The sequence below is a fragment of the Myxocyprinus asiaticus genome, chromosome 36 (genome assembly GCF_019703515.2).
Source record: "Myxocyprinus asiaticus isolate MX2 ecotype Aquarium Trade chromosome 36, UBuf_Myxa_2, whole genome shotgun sequence".
NCBI classification, from domain to species: Eukaryota; Metazoa; Chordata; class Actinopteri; order Cypriniformes; family Catostomidae; genus Myxocyprinus; species Myxocyprinus asiaticus.
Genome location: NC_059379.1, coordinates 34447869 through 34467174, shown reverse-complemented (window position 1 = coordinate 34467174; position 19306 = coordinate 34447869). Strand labels below are relative to the sequence as shown.

Below are 19306 nucleotides of genomic sequence, written 5' to 3'. Positions count from 1 at the left end.
AAGGAAACTGCTAAATACGCCAAAGTTCTAGATGGTAGTTAGTGCAGTAGAATTCTGCCATGACAGTCTTAATTGCGAATGCTAAAAATGTCCCTAATAGATCTAAATTGAGCCAGAAAGCTTGTGTGAATAAATTATTCTAAGCCACTAAGTTGAATAAAGTCTAAAGGACTGGGTTGTCTTGTGGGGACACACAGGGCAATCTTTGTCTCTTAGCGAAGACTGCAGAATTGTGGAGAGCTTATTTTGCTTTCTTTCACCAAGGGAATGCTCTCAACTTGTGTGTTCCTCAAAAAGGATATTGTTTTTATGCTACTTCTGGTCCCCCCGGCCTTCTCAACTTTATTTTCTTCTGTGTTGGTTGGGGACTGTTAATTTGAAGAGGACCACCAAACATTGAGACTAGTGGCTTGAGGGGAATAATGTGAGGAGCTAGATTTTGTGATGAAAATGTGAAGAGTGGTGTAGCTCTTCCCTACATTACTCAACATTACGATAAAGGAGATATCCTGACAACTTTTCCAGGAATTGTTAAGGTGTTCTGAGTGGTTTCTAGGGTGTTATTGGATGGTTGCTAGGGTGTTTTGGGTGAACTCAAATCCCTAACCCTCAATATAAAACTTCAGCATGTAACTCGCACAATTTGTGTTTCGGACATGAACGATACCTTAAATTGTACGGCTTGTTGAGATGGTTTTGAGGTTGTTGAGGCAATATGTTTAAAAAAAAAAGCTCAGAACACCCTAACAACTGCATAGCAACGCCCTGGCAACCAACCACTACGCTAGTGCACTCTAGTCATTCGTTCGGGGAACCGCATTACACTGCTAGTTCTGTAGACTCAAAAGATCCGGCTCATGACAGTAATTTGTTCGGGAACCACATTGCGCTGGTTGCGCTGTGTTTCATGCTGTAGACTCAAAAGATCAGGCTCATAAGAGTTATTCGTTCGAGAATCAGACTACACTAGTGGCGCTGTATGTTTAGCACTGTAGATTCAAAAGAACTGACTCATAAGAGTAATTTGTTAGGGAACCGCATTTCACTGGTCAAGCTGTCTGTTTCGTACTGTGATTCAAAAGAACCGGCTCATAAGAGTCATTCATTAGAGAATCAAACTACACTCGTTGTGCTGTATGTTTTGTGCTATTGATTCAAAAGAACTGACTCATAAGAGTAATTCGTTCGGAAACCGAACTACACTGGTTGCACTGTATGTTTCACGATGTAGATTCAGAAGTACCAGCTCATAAAAGTAATTCGTTCAGGAATCACATTACACTGGCTTCGCTGTATGTTTCACACTGTAGATTTAAAAGAACCGGCTCATAAGAGTCATTAATTTGGGAATCAGACTACACTAGTCGTGCAGTATGTTTTACGCAATAAATTTAAAAGAACTGGCTCATAAGAGTCATTTTTTGAGAACCACATTACACTGGCTGCGCTGTTTGTTTTCCGCTGTAGACTCAAAAGATTTGGTTCATAAGAGTCATTCATTTAGGAATCAGACTACACTGGTCTTGCTGTATGTTTCGTGCTATAGATAAAAGAACTGTCTTCTAAGAGTAATTCGTTCAGAAACCACACTACACTGATGAACTGGCTCATATGAGTCATTCCTTTGGGAACCGCATTACACTGGTTGCGCTGTGTGTTCTGTGTGCTGCTGTTGAATAGCACTGCAGGAAGCACTGCATAATATTTTAGTACAGTGTTCCACCCACATCAACAGAAAAATGCATGTTCAAGACTCATTAATGGAACCAAAAGTCAAGAAAATAATACTTTAATAATAATTCAATAAAAAAAGAATCCCAATATAAAAAATAAAAAAATGGTTCTTGGTTCTTAAAACTTGGTTCCCAACCCGACTAAACACAGAAATACAGGACAAAGAAATCAGTCACCATCAGGTACTGGCGGGCCAGGCACACGGAGTCAATGGTTCCCTGCACATAGACGGTGGATTTCTTCTGCGGGCAGTTGGGGTCTGGGAAGTGGACCTGAGCACCTGTGCGCTGCATGATGTGTTTGATGTTGCTGCCGTTGCGGCCCATCATGAAGAGGTGGTGCTGGGGTGCGATGTCCAGCTGCGTGCTGACAGTGATGGCACTGGCCAGGTTGCCCGTGAGGTGCTCCAGTAATACGGCCGTACCCCTCTGCAACAAGTCCACAAAAACCTCAATTACCTCTTCTTCAAACTCATATCAGTCTAAACCATTGGTTTTCAACTAGTTTTACTTCAGGACACAGATTTTACATTGGACATCATGTTGCGAGTGATTCATCAAAGTGCCAAAATTGTTATTTCTACTAAAGTAAACAAAAGTATCCTTAAAATAAAATATTGGAATAATTCACCTCACTAAACATCTAATTTGGCTAGCTTTTACCAAGTGACAAATGAATTTGCACCAAAATAACATTAAGTTTGTTTGGACATCCAGCTTTGGAGTCAACAACAAAATATATTGTATAGGAAGCGCTTTTTCCTCTCATTTAAAAGTTGATGAACCTATTTATTTTCCACAATTAACCTAACCTAACCTAACCTAACCTAACAATTATATGGGGAGTTGCATTTTATTATTTGCTTTTACTATTGCTTTTCGCTACTGTTTGTGACCCAATCAGAACAAACCAGTGAGTGACCCATTTTTGAGTCATGACCCACTAATTGAAAACCACTGGTCTTAACGACCCTGGTTATGATCTGCCAACATGGCTGGTGCTTGTCAATGCTAATGGAGCGTGTTTTAGTAAATAACAATGTTTTGATAATCTTGTTTTTCCATCTGGCACATATGACCCTGAGAATGGCCTAAATTGAAGCCTTGCTTTCAGCGCACTATAAAGTGAGGAAAAATAGAGGGGCTCTTTTGGGGCTCTGTTCTGGCTGCATCTGTAGGCGGTTTTGGCATGGGACTCCCCATTCTGACTCTCAGCACATTTGGTATGGTATGCATAGCCAGCAGCCAGCAGGACAGCTCCAGGCCAAGACCCTTCCTCAAGACCAGGGCTGGAAGAGGATTCTCCTTGGGAACGAGAACAAGCTATGGGCTCTTATCCCACACTAGAACCTCTGTCTAAACCACAATGCCGGCAGCAATTCACAAAGCATGAACAGCTCACCGCCAGTGGCAAACACCACTTCAGGCACTGAGAAATCACCATTTACTCACCCTTATGTCGTGTTAAACTCAAATGACATATTTCCTTATCCGGAACACAAACAAAGATATTCTGATGAATATCTTCCATCAGGTGAGGGAAGTGAGCACAGCTTTCGAACAGTGCTGCCGAGTATTCATCGAGTGAATCTCCGCTCTCTTCCTAACAAAATGGATAAAATCTCCTCACCTGTACAAACAAGGACTTTTCAAACTCTGCTGCATTGTGCTTCACAGAAACCTGGCTGAGTGAAGCCATTCCGGACAGCATGTTACATCTGCCAGGCTTTCGGCTGTTCTGAGCAGATCGCATTGCAGAGTAAACGGGGAAAACGAGAGACAGTGGAACATGCATTTACATCAATGAACGTTGGTGTACAGATGTAACGACGTTAAAGAAGATGTGCTGTCCTAATTTGGAAGCGCTCTTTATCAATTGTAGGCCTTTCTACTCGCCACAGTAGTTTTCCTTGTTTATTCTGGTGAGTGTTTATATTCCTCCACATGTGTGTGTGAACACAGCACTGCAACAGCTGCTGATTAGATCACAGACACGGAACAACAATACCCGGACTCACTTATTATTATTCTGGGAGATTTTAATAAAGCCAACCTCACCCATGAACTGCCAAAATACAGACAGCACATTACATGCCCCACCAGAGACAGAAATACATTGGATCACTGCTACACAATAATAAAGGATGCATATCGTTCTGTCAATAGAGCAGCTTTGGGACTCACTGATCATTGTCTGGTTCATCTTCTTCCAATCTACAGACAGAAACTAAAATCAGCTAAACCTGTAGTAAAGACTGTAAAGAGATGGACCAATGAAGCAGAACTGGAACTACAAGCCTGCTTTGACTGCACTGATTGGAGTGTATTTGAAGCTGCAGACACCAATCTGGATGAGCTCACAGATACTGTGACATCCTATATCAGTTTCTGTGAGGATATGTGCATTTCCTACTAGGACTTATTTAACATATAACAATGACAAACCATGGTTTACAGCAAAACTCAGGCAGCTTTGTCAGGTCAAAGAGGATGCTTACAGAAGTGGGCATAAAATCTTCTACAATTAGGCCAGGAACACACTTAATAAAGAAACCAGAGTGGCTAAAATAAGCTACTCTGATAAGCTGAAAAAAAGTTTTCAGCTACCAACCCTGCATCAGTGTGGGGAGGCCTTTACCGTTAGGACTTTACTAACTTCAAGACACCATCCCCCAACACTGTAGGGAACCAACAACTGGCTGACAACTTGAATGTGTTTTACTGTAGATTTGAAAGGCCCAATCTCACACCCGCTCTGACCTTCTCCGCACACAAACATCAACACCTCCTGCAACCCACCTCCTCCCCCCTTCTGCTACTTAACCTGCACTTAAGATCTGTGAAGAGGAGGTGTGCCGTGTCTTCTGGAGACAAAAGACAAGGAAAGCACAGGGCCCAGATGGTCTTTCACCCACTTTTCTAAAATCCTGTGCTGACCAGCTAGCCCCCATCTTCACACAGATCTTCAATAGATCACTGGAGCAGTGTGAAGTTCCCTGCTGCTTCAAATGCTCCACCATCATTCTTGTCCCAAAGAAACCCCAAATCTCAGGACTTAATGACTACAGACCCGTCACTCTGATGTCTGTGGTCATGAAGTCATTTGAGAGACTGGTGTTGGCCCACCTGAAGGACATCACTGGACCCTTTCTAGATCCCCTTCAATTTGCTTATCGAGCAAACAGATGCATGGATTATGCCATCAACATGGGATTGCATCATATCCTGCAACATCTGGACAGACCAGGGACATATGCAAGGATCTTTTTTGTGGACTCCAGTTCGGCTTTCAACACCATCATCCCAGCTATTCTCCGGACTAAATTACATCAACTCTCTGTTTCCACATCTATCTGTCAGTGGATCACCAGCTTTCTGATGGACAGGCAGCAGCTAGTGAGACAGGGGAAATTCACTTCCAGCACATGTACGATCAGCAGTGGTGCCCCCCAGGGATGTGTGCTTTCCCCACTACTCTTCTCCATGTATACCAATGACTGCACCACTAAGGACCCCTCTGTCAAGCTCCTGAAGTTTGCAGACGACACTACTGTCATCGGCCTCATTCAAGATTACGATGAGTCTGTATACAGAAGGGAAGTTGAACGGCTGGCTCACTGGTGCAGTCCAAACAACCTGGAGCTGAACATGCTCAAAACAGTGGAGATGATAGTGGACTTTAGGAGGAACACCCCAACATTGACCCCACTCACCATTCTAAACAGCACTGTGGCAGGTTCCAGGACACTACCATCTCACAGGACCTGAAGTGGGAGACCCACATTGACTCCATTGTAAAAAAGCCCCAGCAGAGGTTGTACTTCCTTTGCCAGCTGAGGAACCTGCCACAGGCGCAGCTGATACAGTTCTACTCAGTAGTCATTGAGTCTGTCCTCTGCACTTCAATAACAGTCTGGTTTGGTTCAGCTACGAAATCGGACATCAGAAGACTACAAAGGACAGTTCGGACTGCTGAGAGGATTGTTGTTTCCCCCTGCCCTACCTTCAAGAACTGTAGACTTGGGGCCTAGGTAGCTCAGCAAGTATTGACGCTGACTACCACACCTGGTTCGAATCTGGGGTGTGCTGAGTGACTCCAGCCAGGTCTCCTAAGCAACCAAATTGGCCCGGTTGCTAGGGAGGGTAGAGTCACATGGGGTAACCTAATCGTGGTCACGATTAGTGGTTCTCGCTCTCAATGGGGCACGTGGTAAGTTGTGCGTGGATCGCGGAGAATAGTATTATCCTCCACATGCTGTGAGTTTCCGCAGTGTCATGCACAGCGAGCCATGTGATAAGATGTGTGGATTGACTATCTCAGAAACAGAGGAAACTGAGAGACTTGTCCTCCGCCACCCGGACTGAGGTGAGTAACCGCGCTACCACGAGGACCTAGTAAGCAGTGGGAATTGGGCATGCCAAATTGGGGAGAAAAGGTGATCAAATAAAACAAAAAGAACTGTACACTTCTAGAGTGAGGAAAAGGGCTGGAAAAATCATTTTGGACCCCACTCACCCAGCCCCACTACCTTTTTGAACAGTTGCCTTCTGGACGGTGCTACAGAGCACTGAGCACCAGAACCGTCAAGCACAGGAACAGTTTTTTCCCCTCAGGCTATCCGTCTCATGAACAGTTAAAACTGTACCACTGAGCAATAATTATGTGCAATTCACAGCTTAGTCTATTTCTATTTAAATATAAATAAAGCTCTTTCTGATTCTGATTCTGATTAAATAGTTGATAATTATAAGCAACACAATTAAGAACGCCATTAATCAGTATCACTTAAAGCAGCGCTACTCACCTGCGGCCCTCGAGTGATCTTTTGCGGCCTGCGTTATCAGAATCAGAAATATATTTATCAGCATCCTTTCAAATCTCATTTTCATGAGGATTTACGCTAGTTCTCTACATTGCTGAATCACATTAGAGAGGGAGTTCAACTGCAAGAGGATGTTACAAATAAAAAATATCTGAGCATGGCTGATGTTATGAGAGCAGCGGCCGGTCTGTGCGCGTATTCATACACAGTGCATGTGTGCTCACGCGTGGTCTGTCAATCAAACATGCAAGTTCGCAATCTCACTTGAAAGTTACTCAACATGGCGTGAATCTGTACAATCTCTTGAAGTACTCGTCATGACAACAGTATTTACAGAAAAAATATAACAGTTTTTCCTGAGTTGAGACACCTTCATGCAAATGCATTAGTGATCTACTTCGGCACAAAACACTAAGGGGGGTGAACAAATCTTTATGACTTGTCACTGAAGGACTTTTGGTGCTAATATTGGATATATCGCTCTTGTTCTTTAACACATCTCTGGTGTATGTGATGTTGAACACTCATGGTGTTTGATAGTTGACAATAACAGTGACAACAGAACTGATCTATTTCAGAAAATTAATCAAACCCCTTATGCTTAAAATAATTACTAAAATGGATAGTTGACCCAAAAATGAAATTTCTCTCATCATTTACTCACCCTCATGCTATCCCAGATGTGTATGACTTTCTTTCTTCTGCAGAACACAAATGAAGATTTTTAGAAGAATATCTCAGCCCTGTTGGTCCATGCAATGCATGTGTTGGCCAGAACTTTGAAGCTCCAAAAAGCACATAAAGGCAGCATAAAAGTAATCCAGCAGACTCAAGTGGTTAAATCTGTCTTTAGAGGTGATATGATACATTTTGGTGAGAAACATATCAATATTTAAGTCCTTTTTTACTATAAATCTCCACTTTAGATTACTATAAATCTCCATTTTTCCTTTCAGATATGAAAGTGAAACTAAACAGGCACCACATGTGACTTTCAGATGTAAAATTGAAAGTGAAATTGGAGTAAAAAAAAAAAAAAAGGACTTAAATATTGGTCTGTCTCTCATCCACAGAGCTGAGATTTTTTTCCTAAAAAAAAATCATCATTTGTTTTCATCAGAAGAAATCTGGGATGGCATGAGGGTGAGTAAAATGATGAGAGAATTTTTATTTTTAGATGAACTATCCCGTTAAGTTACATTCCAACATTCTTACTATAAAAATGTTAACTTATAATATATATATATATATATATATATATGTATGTATATACACACACACACACACACACAGTAAATATATATACTGTATATATATATATATATATATATATATATATATATATATATATATACAGTATATATACAGTATATATAGAATCATATAAATTAAGAGTGCTTCCATCGAAGATACAGGGATCCAGCTTTGTGGCCCCTGACCTTTCCGAAGCTGAGTAGCCCTGACTTAAAGCATCTTTAAGTATCCCGAGTTATGAAAAAGCAGCCTCTGAGCTTTAAAAGTTTCTTTTGGGACAACATATTCATAACAAGATAAATGCATGTAAAAAAAAGAGCATGCTATTTGAGATGTCGACCCCACTTGTGTGTATGAGTGGATGTGTATGTCTCATGAAACGTCTCACCTTTACAGCTGCAGCATTATTCTGTGAGCCCCGCACAACTCCTGTCGCTCCGTAAAGTCTGGACCTCTGCTTGAAGGCCACAGAGATGTTGTATGTCTGGGAGATGTGCTGGATGGCAGGAGAGCTGGGGTCAGGGTTTAACTGTACTATGACCGGCAGCTCAAACATCAACACCAGCGGGAGTAACTCCTGAAAGATGAACACAGACCCATCATTTAAAGGAATCTTATCATACATTAACTTTTTTAAGGCATTTTTGCATAATATAATTTTTCATGACTATATTTTACCTTCTCTCTGACTCTTACAATTAAACAGAAAATTTTTTAACCTTCTTCACATATGAAATTAGCAACAGCACTTTGCTGCACTCACACATGGGCTGCTGGTTTGCAGTCAGGTCGAATAAAAGATAAAAATAATAAACTGCCCCATCCAGCCTGATTTAATTTTTATATCAGGGTTTGAACTGTATTTATATTAGCCTGATATGCATTTAGAGTTTGAATTTATGAGTTCATGAGTTTAATTCCCAGGGAACACACAATCTGATTAAATGTATACCTCAGATGCACTTTATGTCGCCTTGTATAAAAGCGTCTGCCAAATGCGTAAATGTGATATCAATTTTGTGATTTATTTTATATTCACAACAGGTAAAATAATGGGTAATCAATCAGCAAAGCAAGACTGGTGCAAAGTGGCACTTCTACAAACAAAACTCATTTAGTAGCAAACAACATGGAATACCATTTAACATTACCGTAACCACTACGAAAACCATGGCATTTGACCAATGGCCCCTGGGCGAGAACGTTCACGTCATGGAGACCAATCAAACAGCAATTTTATCTTAAGCAATATGAGCTTACAAACTTGTATGAAAAAAAAAAAAGGAGTGAGTTAAGCAAAAATCATTCCACTCTGATTTAGGGTCGTCAAGAGCCCAGCAAAGAGTGCCTTACCAAACTGAATTGGTAAACGGAATGAATGGCCAAGCCTTAAAAATGTAGCTCTGATCAGTCCCATATGTTGTGGGGGTTTTGCTCACCCTAATGTTCTATACCATGGTCCAAAATGAAAGACATTCTCTGGCCCTTTAGATGTGGTCAGGACAGTCACTCTCTCTTTAGACAAGGAGACTTTTATTAGATTTAACTGGAGCTGGGAGCAGCACATCCTTCATAGAGCAAGCTTTGGAATTCCAATCATTCATCATTGCTAATGGTTCTGTTCATTCTCTAAGGTATTAGAACCATAACCATGGTTATTTTTTTTTACCAAAGGCTTATGCACTGAATATAAGCAGAGCTTCCAAAACAAAAATCTCCTGTGCTTTTATTTTGATTACTGTTAATAAAGGATCTGGAGGAGAACGCTGTATCTGATCTTTTACAAACAAGGGGAACTTGACGTCTGAGGTTTTTTGTGACCTTTTGTAGAATCAATAACTCCTGTATTTGCTTTGCTGTGTGTTTTCATAGACAACACACAACCAAAGAGCTGGGAAGATGCTTTGTGGCTCATTCCACAGGAATGAAATTGGCTCCTCTGAGAATGCAAGGCTAATCTTTAAACGGGCTGATCTCACTCAAGCATCAATCATTGGGGACACGGCCAACATGCAGTGACTCCAACACATGCATACATTTTTTTGCTTGTACTACATAACCCCGGAAACAAAAACATCTTAAACCAGTCTTAGATGGTTTGCTGGTTTTAACTGGTCTAGCTGATCTCCCAGCCTTGAAAATCTGGTTTTCAGGTTGTCAAGCTAGTCTTCAGATGGTCTAGCTGGACTTTCAGCTTGGCCTAGCTGGTTTTCATGTTGTCCAGCTGGTCTTCCAATCTGGCTAATTGGTTTTCATTAAGTCTAGCTGGTCTTCCATCCTAAGCAACTTGGTCTTCAGCTGGTCTCCCAGCCTGGCCAAGCTGGTTTTCAGATGGTCTAGCTGGTCTTCCAGCCTGGCTAAGCTGGTCTTCAGATGGTATAACTGGTCTCCCAGCCTGGCCATGGTGGTCTTCAGATGGTTTTGCTATTCTCTCAGTCTGGCCAAGCTGGTGTTCAGGTGGTCTAGCTGGTCTTCTAGCCTGGCCAAGCTGGTTTTCAGGTGGTCTAGCAGGTCTTTCAGCCTGGGCAAGTTGGTCTTCAGATGGTCTCTCAGCTTGGCTAAACTGTTCTTCAAATGGTCAACCCTGTCTCCCAGCCTGGCCAAGCTGGTGTTAAGGTGGTCTAGCTTGTCTGCCAGTCTGGTCAAGTTGGTCTTATGCCGGTCTCCATGCCTGGCCAAGATAGTGTTTAGCTAGTCTAGCTGGTCGGCCAAATGGTCTATCAGCCTGACCAGCTGACATGTGCTCATAACCAGCAAACCAGACCAGCCTGACCAGGGTGGGAGACCAGCTCTGACAAGAAAATTAGTTTAGGCTGGTTTAAGATGCTTTCTTCAGCAGGAAACATTATGATTCTGCTGAGAAGTGGGGCTATCGCATTCTGACGGTTGGAGATGTTCATATTTGGTGTTCCATGGAACAAAGAAAAAAATACAGGTTTGGAATGAAATGAAGGTGAGTAAATAATGACAATTTTAATCTTTAGATGAACTGTTCCTTTAAGATTTTGCTGAGAAGTGAGGTTTTCACATTCAGACAGCTGGAGACCTTCTGAAACATAAAAAGTGCTATTACAAAATTGGTGCAACAATCGCAGTTGGCCTGAAAAGAGGCTGAAAAATGTTAACTGTCAGACTTGAGGTTAAATGAGATAATTATGCTTGCCCAATCCTATTCACAGGGTGTAACAACAAAAGAAAGCACAAAAATGGCTTTGGTTGAAGATCTTTCAAAGAAAAGAGAAAAAAGTGGTGATGATTAGGTGGTCAGGAGAAAAATTCCCAGAAGTTCTGGTCACACGAGTGAGGAAAAGAGAAAAAGATGCTGCCCAACTAACTTCTTTCCATCAAATGCATATTTCATCCACAGTACTTTGCTTTAATATGTTTTGGACATAAAAATGGGGTGGCCTGGATTTTTCGTAGGTGCTCATTTCGTACAAATTTCATGTGAAACAAAAGTGAAGGTTTATGATAGTTTCTGGTTTAGAGAATCCTTGAGTTAATTGGGGCTTGGTCTTTGTGCAAACACTGTGGAAGCACGCTTTGCTCGAATGCTTTGGCTTGTTTTTCTTGGTTCTCTCTGAGGAGGAAGCACGTGTGAGGAGCCCTGGCACTGCTGTAACCTGAAGAGCAAGTCTGGACGGAGCAGGAGCACAGGCGGCGACTCCCAGCCAACAGGCAGAATATCACTAAAACTGCAGTTTACATTGTTGAAAACCAGCTTCAATTGGCACCATGTGTTTCACATCAAATTAAAGGAATAGTTTACCCAAAAATGAAAATACAGACATTATTTACTACCCCTGATGTTGTTCCAACCAATATGACTTCTTTTTCATCCACGGAACACAAAAGTAACTTTGAAGAATCTTTACCCCGCTTTTTCCTTCAATGACAGTTCATGGTGACCACATCGGGCAAGCACCAAAAACATAAACGTATCAGAAAAAGTAGCCCATACAACTTGTGCACTATATTCCAAGACTTCTGAAGCCATATGATAAATTTGTGAGAGATAAAGTCTTTTTTTTTTTACTTGAAATTTAAGTATAAGAGTTGAATGAAGATTCTTCAAATGTTCTACTTTTGTGTTCCACAGGGAGGACAAAAACAGCATACAGGTTTGGAACAACATAAGGGTGAGTAAATAATAACAGAATTGTCATTTTAGGAGAACAATTTCTTTAATACTGGTCTTATAGGCAAGGCTTATTATTCCTCATACTTTATTCCATTAAAACGCTTTTGTCTTCACAACTTGGTGAGAGATTAATAGGAAGATGTCCATGACAATGAACTGTCCGGAAGGAAATAACAACAGTGATTGTAAAACACCAACAGAGGGCAGCAGTCTTCCAGATTCTCATCTCCATCCATTTCAATGAGGAATGCTGTTTGTTGTGTTTCTGGGATGACCACTTGGATGTACCCCCCCCCCCCAAAAAAAAAACAAAACAAAAACAAAAAACAAACATGTAATCATGCTATGAATGTTTATTTACCCGAATTCTGGCTCTGGCAGACTCCACCCCTCCTGGCTGGCCCGCTATGGACACCTGAAAAAAAAAAAAAAAAAAGTAAAATGCCACATATACAGAAAATTCCAAAAGTCTGAAACAACAGTAAAAATATTGTAACGTGGAATTAAATTAAGTTTTTGATTTTGAAAATGCAAAACAAGGAAAAGTTATAATGTTAAATGAAGAAGAAATATTTAAGTTTCTGCACTATTTAACTATACAGTATAATACAAGCAAGTTTGTTTCCATTGAAGAACACAAGATGCTCCCTGTAACATTCTCAAATCATGCTGGATAACATAGATCATCAGAATTTGCACAAACTTGTGAAGTTCATGTCAGCTCAAGTGCATTTTCTGAAATTTGTAAATAAAGGTATAGTTTACCCAAATATGAAAATGATCTCATTATTTCTCTCACCCTCATGCCATCCCAGATATGTATGACATTCTTTCATCAGCAGAACACAAGCAAATATTTTTAGAAGAATATCTCAGCTCTATAGGTCCATACAATGCAAGTGAATGGTGATCAGACCTTTGTAGCTCTAAAAATCACAAAAAAACAAACAATCCTTTTTTTTTTTTTTTTAGAAATAATCCATATATTCAGAAGCCATATAATAGGTGTGAGTGAGAAACAGATCAATATTTATGCCCTTTTTTTTACTCCAAATTCACTTGCACTTTTACATCTGAAAGTCACATGTGGTGCCTGTTTAGTTTCACTTTCACATCTGAAAGTTAAAGTGGAAATTTAGAGTAAAAAAGGACTTAAATATTTTTCTATTTCTCAACCACACCTATCACATTGATTCTGAAGATATGAATTAAACCACTGGAGTATTATGGATTACTGGTTTCCTTTATGTGATTTTTGGAACTTCAAAGGTCTGATCGGACCTACTGAGCTGGGATATTCTTCTAAATGTCTTCGTCTGTGTTCTGCTGAAGAAAGAAAGTTAAACACATCTGGGATGGCATGAGAGTGAGTAAATCATGAGAGAATTTTAATATTTGGGTGAACTATTACTTTCAATATATTTAATGTATTAAACCTCATTCGCAACTCCATGTATTAAAACTTGCCATGCTGTGATCGGTCACATGATGCACATAAACCAATGACATTTGGCATAACTGAGGTCAAATTGTCACAACATGTCTTTAAGTAGCAAAAAATAAAAATAAAAAATAGTTTGAGAAATTTGAGAGTTACAGCAGAAACTGCAAATTAAATTTCAGTCTGTTCAGCACACAAAGCTATCATATGGCTTCAGGAGACTTGTAAATGTGCACAAGTTGCATGTACTACTTTTATGGTGTTTTTTCATCCTTTTTGGAGTTTGACAGCCCCTTGTCACTGCATGCTTTCATAGTATTGAAAAGAGCAGTATTGACATTCTTCAAAACATCTCCATTTATGTTCCACTGAAGAAAGAAAGTCATAAGGGTTCGGAATGACATGAGTGTGAGTAAATGATTTAATATTTTTGGTGAACTAACCCTTTAAGAATGAAAAATACCCTCCTGTCAAATGTTATCATAAGAGCACCACTAGGAGGAGTGTGATTTCTTCATCCTACCCTGGTTGGCTCTCATTCACCTTTCAGCGAGTACCAGCCCTCTGCACCCAACACATTAGCCCACACTGAGGGAGTGCCATGTCATTGCTCAATGTCCACATTCCCCACTTCATCAGGTCTGGAAACATATCTCACATCCAGTTATAGCTCTGTCTCTCCGCTATCACTGACCCTCCCTTATAGAGAAGACAACATATATACATAGCTCAGCAATTCACCCTGTTAAAAAGTTGAGACAGGCCTGCTGAACCTGAGATGGAAAATATAATTTAATGGGTGAATCTCACGAGTCACGTTTCTCTACAAACATGAAGAGAAAGAAAATGAGACTTTTTTTTAACTATTAAGATTTTTTTGGTATTGTGGCATTATTTTCATGATAATTAATTATCCTAAGAGATGGTAGTATTTGTTGTATGGTCTTTAATTTATACTGATTTAAAAAAAATAAAAAATAATATATATATATATATATATATATATATATATATATATATATATATATATATATATATATATATATATATATATTTTTTTTTTTTGTTTTTTTTTTTTTAAATCAGTATAAAAATACTAGAATCTATAGAATCTATTGAGAATCACCATTGAGAATAATGGGTAAAACACTCTGTAAACATTACTGTAATCACAATTTGGGTTATACACTATAAAAAGGTGTTTTTTTCTGGTAAAATAAAAAAACAAATAAATACTTCATATGGTAACAAATAAATTAATTGGTTATATTCAAGTCAAAAATGTAATATTTTGTGGATAAATGAATCAGACAAATTAGGTAACACCAATGAAAGTTATTTATACAGTTGTGCTCAAAAGTTTGCATACCCTTGGAGAATTGGTAATATATGTACCATTTTTAAAGAAAACATGAGTGAGCAGGCAAAACACATTTCTTTTATTTCTTATGGGATTCATATTCAACTGTAGGTTATAACAGAATGGCACAATCATAAAACAAAACATGGCAACAAAGAAAAAAATGAAATGACCCCTGTTCAAAAGTCTGCATACCCTTAGTTCCCTATCTGTCACTCACTCAATGTTGTGTCGATGTAGTGACACCAGGGGTCACTCTTGGGAGCCCCAAACACCTCTGCTTTTTTGAAAAAAGGCCAATGAGATTTGGCAAGTGGAATTTGCATGCCACTCCCTCGGACGTACAGGTATAAAAGGAGCTGGTATGCAACCACTCATTCAGATTTGTTCTTCGGAGCCGAGCGGTTCTATTCATTGAAGCTGAATTCATCCGCGAAAGTTCATTCACCTCATCTGCTGGATTCTATGGCGCATTTCAGTGGCTTCTCCCCCTCTGCACCCGTGGAGTGCAGAGAACGCCCGGGCGCTTCGGCAGAAACAGCTAAAAGAGTATATTCTAAAAAATCAAAAAAAGAGTATATTTTCTTTCTAAAAGAGCAGCACACACGGAACGTCTTTTTAAAGATGCCTTTCTGTCTGTGTGTTATTCCTGGTTGCGGTCGAAATCTCTCCGCTTCTGATGGCCACGATCGCTGTCTTTCATGTCTGGGAGCTGCCCATGCAGAGACATCATTCATGGATGGGTCTTGTCCTCACTGCGAGAACATGACCATGGCAACATTGCGGTCGCGGCTTGAATTCGTAAGAAAGCAAGCCACCCCAGTGGCTCCCCGCCTTGGTCCTTCTACCTACAGGTATGAGGCCGTGCCGGTTAGCACTGGGGGCAATTTGGGGACCTCAATGGGACCACCTCTGCTGGGTATCCCCCCACGGACCTCCCATTCCCCAACACGCTCGCTTGCTCCAGTCGGGCGCTCGGACGAGATCACCGGATCGTCTCAGGGCGAGTTCGACATCTCGTTTGGAGCCCGGGAAAAAGACGAGTTATCGAGCGCAGCATCGGAGAGCGGGCTCGTCCAGTCGGACGCAGAGGCTTCGACTGGGCTTCCTCCTTCGGGAGTGGTCGCCCAGTCCCAGGCCGACGCGGAAATGACGGACATGCTTTCCGGGGCCGCCACGAGTGTCGGGCTAGAGTGGAACCCTCCACTCTCCCCTGAACCCTCGCGGCTCGACGATTGGTTCCTGGGCTCGGGGCACTGTCCACGGCCATGCCCCGCCCCCATTACTTTCTTCCCGGAAGTGCATGAGGAGCTGACAAGATCGTGGGAGGCACCTTTTACTGCCCGGTCCCGGTCTTTCAGCTCCCCCGCTCTCGCTACCCTCGATGGCGGAGCGGCCAGGGGGTATTCAGTGATCCCCTGGTGGATAAGGCGCTCGCGGTTCACCTGTGTCCGCAGAGCGCCACCACCTGGCATGGGCGCCCGAAACTCCCATCTAGGGCCTGTAGGTTTACGTCGTCCCTGACGGCTAGAGCCTATGGTGCCGCTGGACAAGCCACCTCCGCCCTGCAAGCCATGGCTCTCCTGCAAGTACACCAAGCCAAGGCGCTAAAAGAACTGCACAAGGGTGGTTCTGACCTGGGATTGATGCAGGAACTGCACTCGACGACCGACCTCGCTCTCCGGGCGACGAAGGTCACGGCGCGGTCCCTCAGGCAGGCGATGTCTATCCTGGTGGTCCAGGAGCGCCACCTTTGGCTCAACTTGGTTGAGATGCGTGAGGCTGACAAGGCACGGTTCCTTGACGCCCCCATCTCCCAGGTTGGCCTATTCAGCAACACCGTCGGACTTTTCCCAGCAGTTCTCGGCGGTGAAGCAGCAGACGGAGGCCATACAGCACATCCTGCCCCGGCGTGGCTCAAGACCCCGCACCCCGTCTGCTCGTTGCCAAGGGCGTCCTCCTGCAACTACAACACCAGCTCCACCGCAGCCCACCCCCGTGGCCCAGCCCTGGTGTGGAGCCTAGTGCAGGAAGCAGATGCCACCCATCTCATGGCCGGCCGCCAAGAACCCGAGGAAGGCTTTGAAGCGCCCCTGAGACGGGCGACCCAGGGGCAAGGAGACCCACTTCTCCGGAGCTGGTGAGCAGACCACTCCATCCCCCGGTGGAGTGCCGGGAGGAGAATCTTTCATTTCCTTTTCATTTAATGTCGCCGCATGTCCAAGAGGCTGCGGTACCCAAAAATTCAACAAAAGATTTTTTTCTTGTTCCCTGGGTCACATGTTCGGTGTGCATGGCCATCGTCACGACCCCTGTCCACCGTCCCATCTTTGCAGGTATGGCATCCCAGCGGCGGTCCCCCCGCCCCTGTGCGCCCAGCTGTGGCACAAACACGCCCACACGGGATTGGGTCCGGTGGACTACGGGGACGAGACTCCTCCTCCCCCCTCCTCGGCCAATCTTATGGTGGGTGGCAGGAGCCAGGTAAGTGCTTCGATATCCCTGGACTCAGCACGGCCACGGGTCTCGAATCCCCTTCTGCGCAAGAGCACGATAGAGCCTGTCCCTCCAGCCGAGATGAAGAAAGGGTTCTACAGCCCTTACTTCATCATACCGAAGAAAGGCGGTGGGTTGCGACCAATCCTGGACCTGCGAGTACTGAACCGGGCTTTGCACAGACTCCCGTTCAAGATGCTGACGCAAAAACGCATTCTAGTGAGCGTCCGGCATCAAGATTGGTTTGCGGCGGAAGACCTGATGGATGCGTACTTTCACATCTCGGTCTTACCTCGACACAGACCCTTCCTGCAGTTTGCCTTCGAAGGCCAGGCGTACCAGTACAAGGTCCTCCCCTTCGGCCTGTCCCTGTCCCCTCGTGTCTTCATGAAGGTCGCAGAGGCTGCCCTTGCCCTGCTAAGGGAAGTGGGCGTCTGCATCCTCAACTATCTCAACGACTGGCTACTCCTAGCTCCCTCTCGAGATTTGCTGTGCGCACACAGGGACCTCGTGCTCTGGCACCTCAGCCGATTGGGGCTTCGGGTCAAATGGGAAAAGAGCAAGCTCTTCCCAGTTCAGAGCATCTCTTTTCTTGGTCTGGAGTTGGACTCAGTCTCGATGACAGCATGCCTCACGAACGAGTGTGCACAGCCGGTGCTGAACTGTCTGAAGGCATTCAGATGGAGAGCAGCGGTTCCACTGAAACTTTTTCAGAGGCTCCTGGGGCATATGGCATCCTCAGCGGCGGCCACACTGCTCGGGTTGATGCATATGAGACCGCTTCAGCACTGGCTTCAGACTCGAGTCCCGAGATGGGCATGGCACCGCGGGACACATCGTGTGGCCATCACGCCGATCTGTCGCTGCCTCTTCAGCCAGTGGGCCGACCTTGCATTTCTACGGGCGGGGGTTCCCCTAGAGCAGGTCTTCAGGCACGTCATGGTTACAACAGATGCCTCCAAGACAGGTTAGGGCGACGTATACAACGGGCACACAGCCGCCGGCTCCTGGATTGGCCCGCGGCTTCGTTGGCACATCAAATGCCTAGAGTTGTTGGCAGTACTGCTCACCCTGCGGAGATTTCGGCCGTTGATGCAGGCAAGCACGTGTTGGTCCGGACAGACAAAACAGCATCAGTAGCATACATCAACCGCCAAGGCGGTCTACGCTCCAACTGCATGTCACAACTTGCCCGCCGTCTCCTCCTCTGGAGTCAGCAGTGCCTCAAGTCGCTACGAGCCACTCACATCCTGGGCGACCTCAACACCGCAGCAGACGCGCTGTCACATCAGGTTACCCTCAGGGGAGAGTGGAGACTCCACCCTCAGGTGGTCCAGCTGATTTGGAATCAGTTCGGTCGAGCAAAGGTAGACCTGTTTGCTTCCCGGGAATCCTCCCACTGCCCGCTCTGGTACGCCCTGACCGAGGCACCCCTCGGTATAGATGTGCTGGCACACAGCTGGCCCCCTGGACTATGCAAATATGCATTTCCCTAGTGAGCCTACTTGCACAGATCATGGGACCTCTCCGTAGTCCTTCGGGGTCTACAGGGAGCTCCCTTTGAGCCCTTGGAGTCAGCTGAGCTTCAGGCACTCTCTTTGAAGACTGCCCTCCTGACTGCGCTCACTTCCATCAAAAGGGTAGGGGACCTGCAGGCGTTCTCTGTCAGCAAATCATGCCTGGAGTTCGGTCCGGTTTACTCTCACATGATCCTGAGACCCCGACCGGGCTATGTGACCAAGGTTCCCATGACTCCTTTTAGGGATCAGGTGGTGAACCTGCAAGCGCTGCCCCAGGAGGAGGCAGACCCAGTCTTGTCATTGCTGTGTCCGGTGCGAGCTTTACGCATCTATTTGAATCACATGCAGAGCCTTAGAAGCTCCGAGCAGCTCTTTGTTTGCTTTGGTGGACAGCGGAAAGGAAGTGCTGTCTCCAAACAGAGGATCGCCCACTGAGTCATCGAAGCCATCACAGTGGCATATCAGGCTCAGGATGTCCCACCCCCAAGGGATTATGAGCCCACCCCACCAGGAGTGTGGCGGCCTCCTGGGCCCTGGC

General features: G+C 43.8%; 1 protein-coding gene across 1 annotated transcript in view; it reads right to left on the bottom strand.

Moving 5' to 3' along the window:
• LOC127426735 (protein bicaudal C homolog 1-like) overlaps window positions 1–19306 on the bottom strand; it is a 159269-nt gene that overhangs the window by 34025 nt on the left and 105938 nt on the right. Inside the window, exons 6-8 of the mRNA XM_051673721.1 lie at window positions 12313–12366; window positions 8199–8387; window positions 1911–2162 (exon numbers count right to left, since the gene is read on the bottom strand). Of these exons, the coding sequence (XP_051529681.1) occupies window positions 1911–2162; window positions 8199–8387; window positions 12313–12366 (495 nt within the window). The remainder of the gene's footprint in view (window positions 1–1910; window positions 2163–8198; window positions 8388–12312; window positions 12367–19306) is intronic.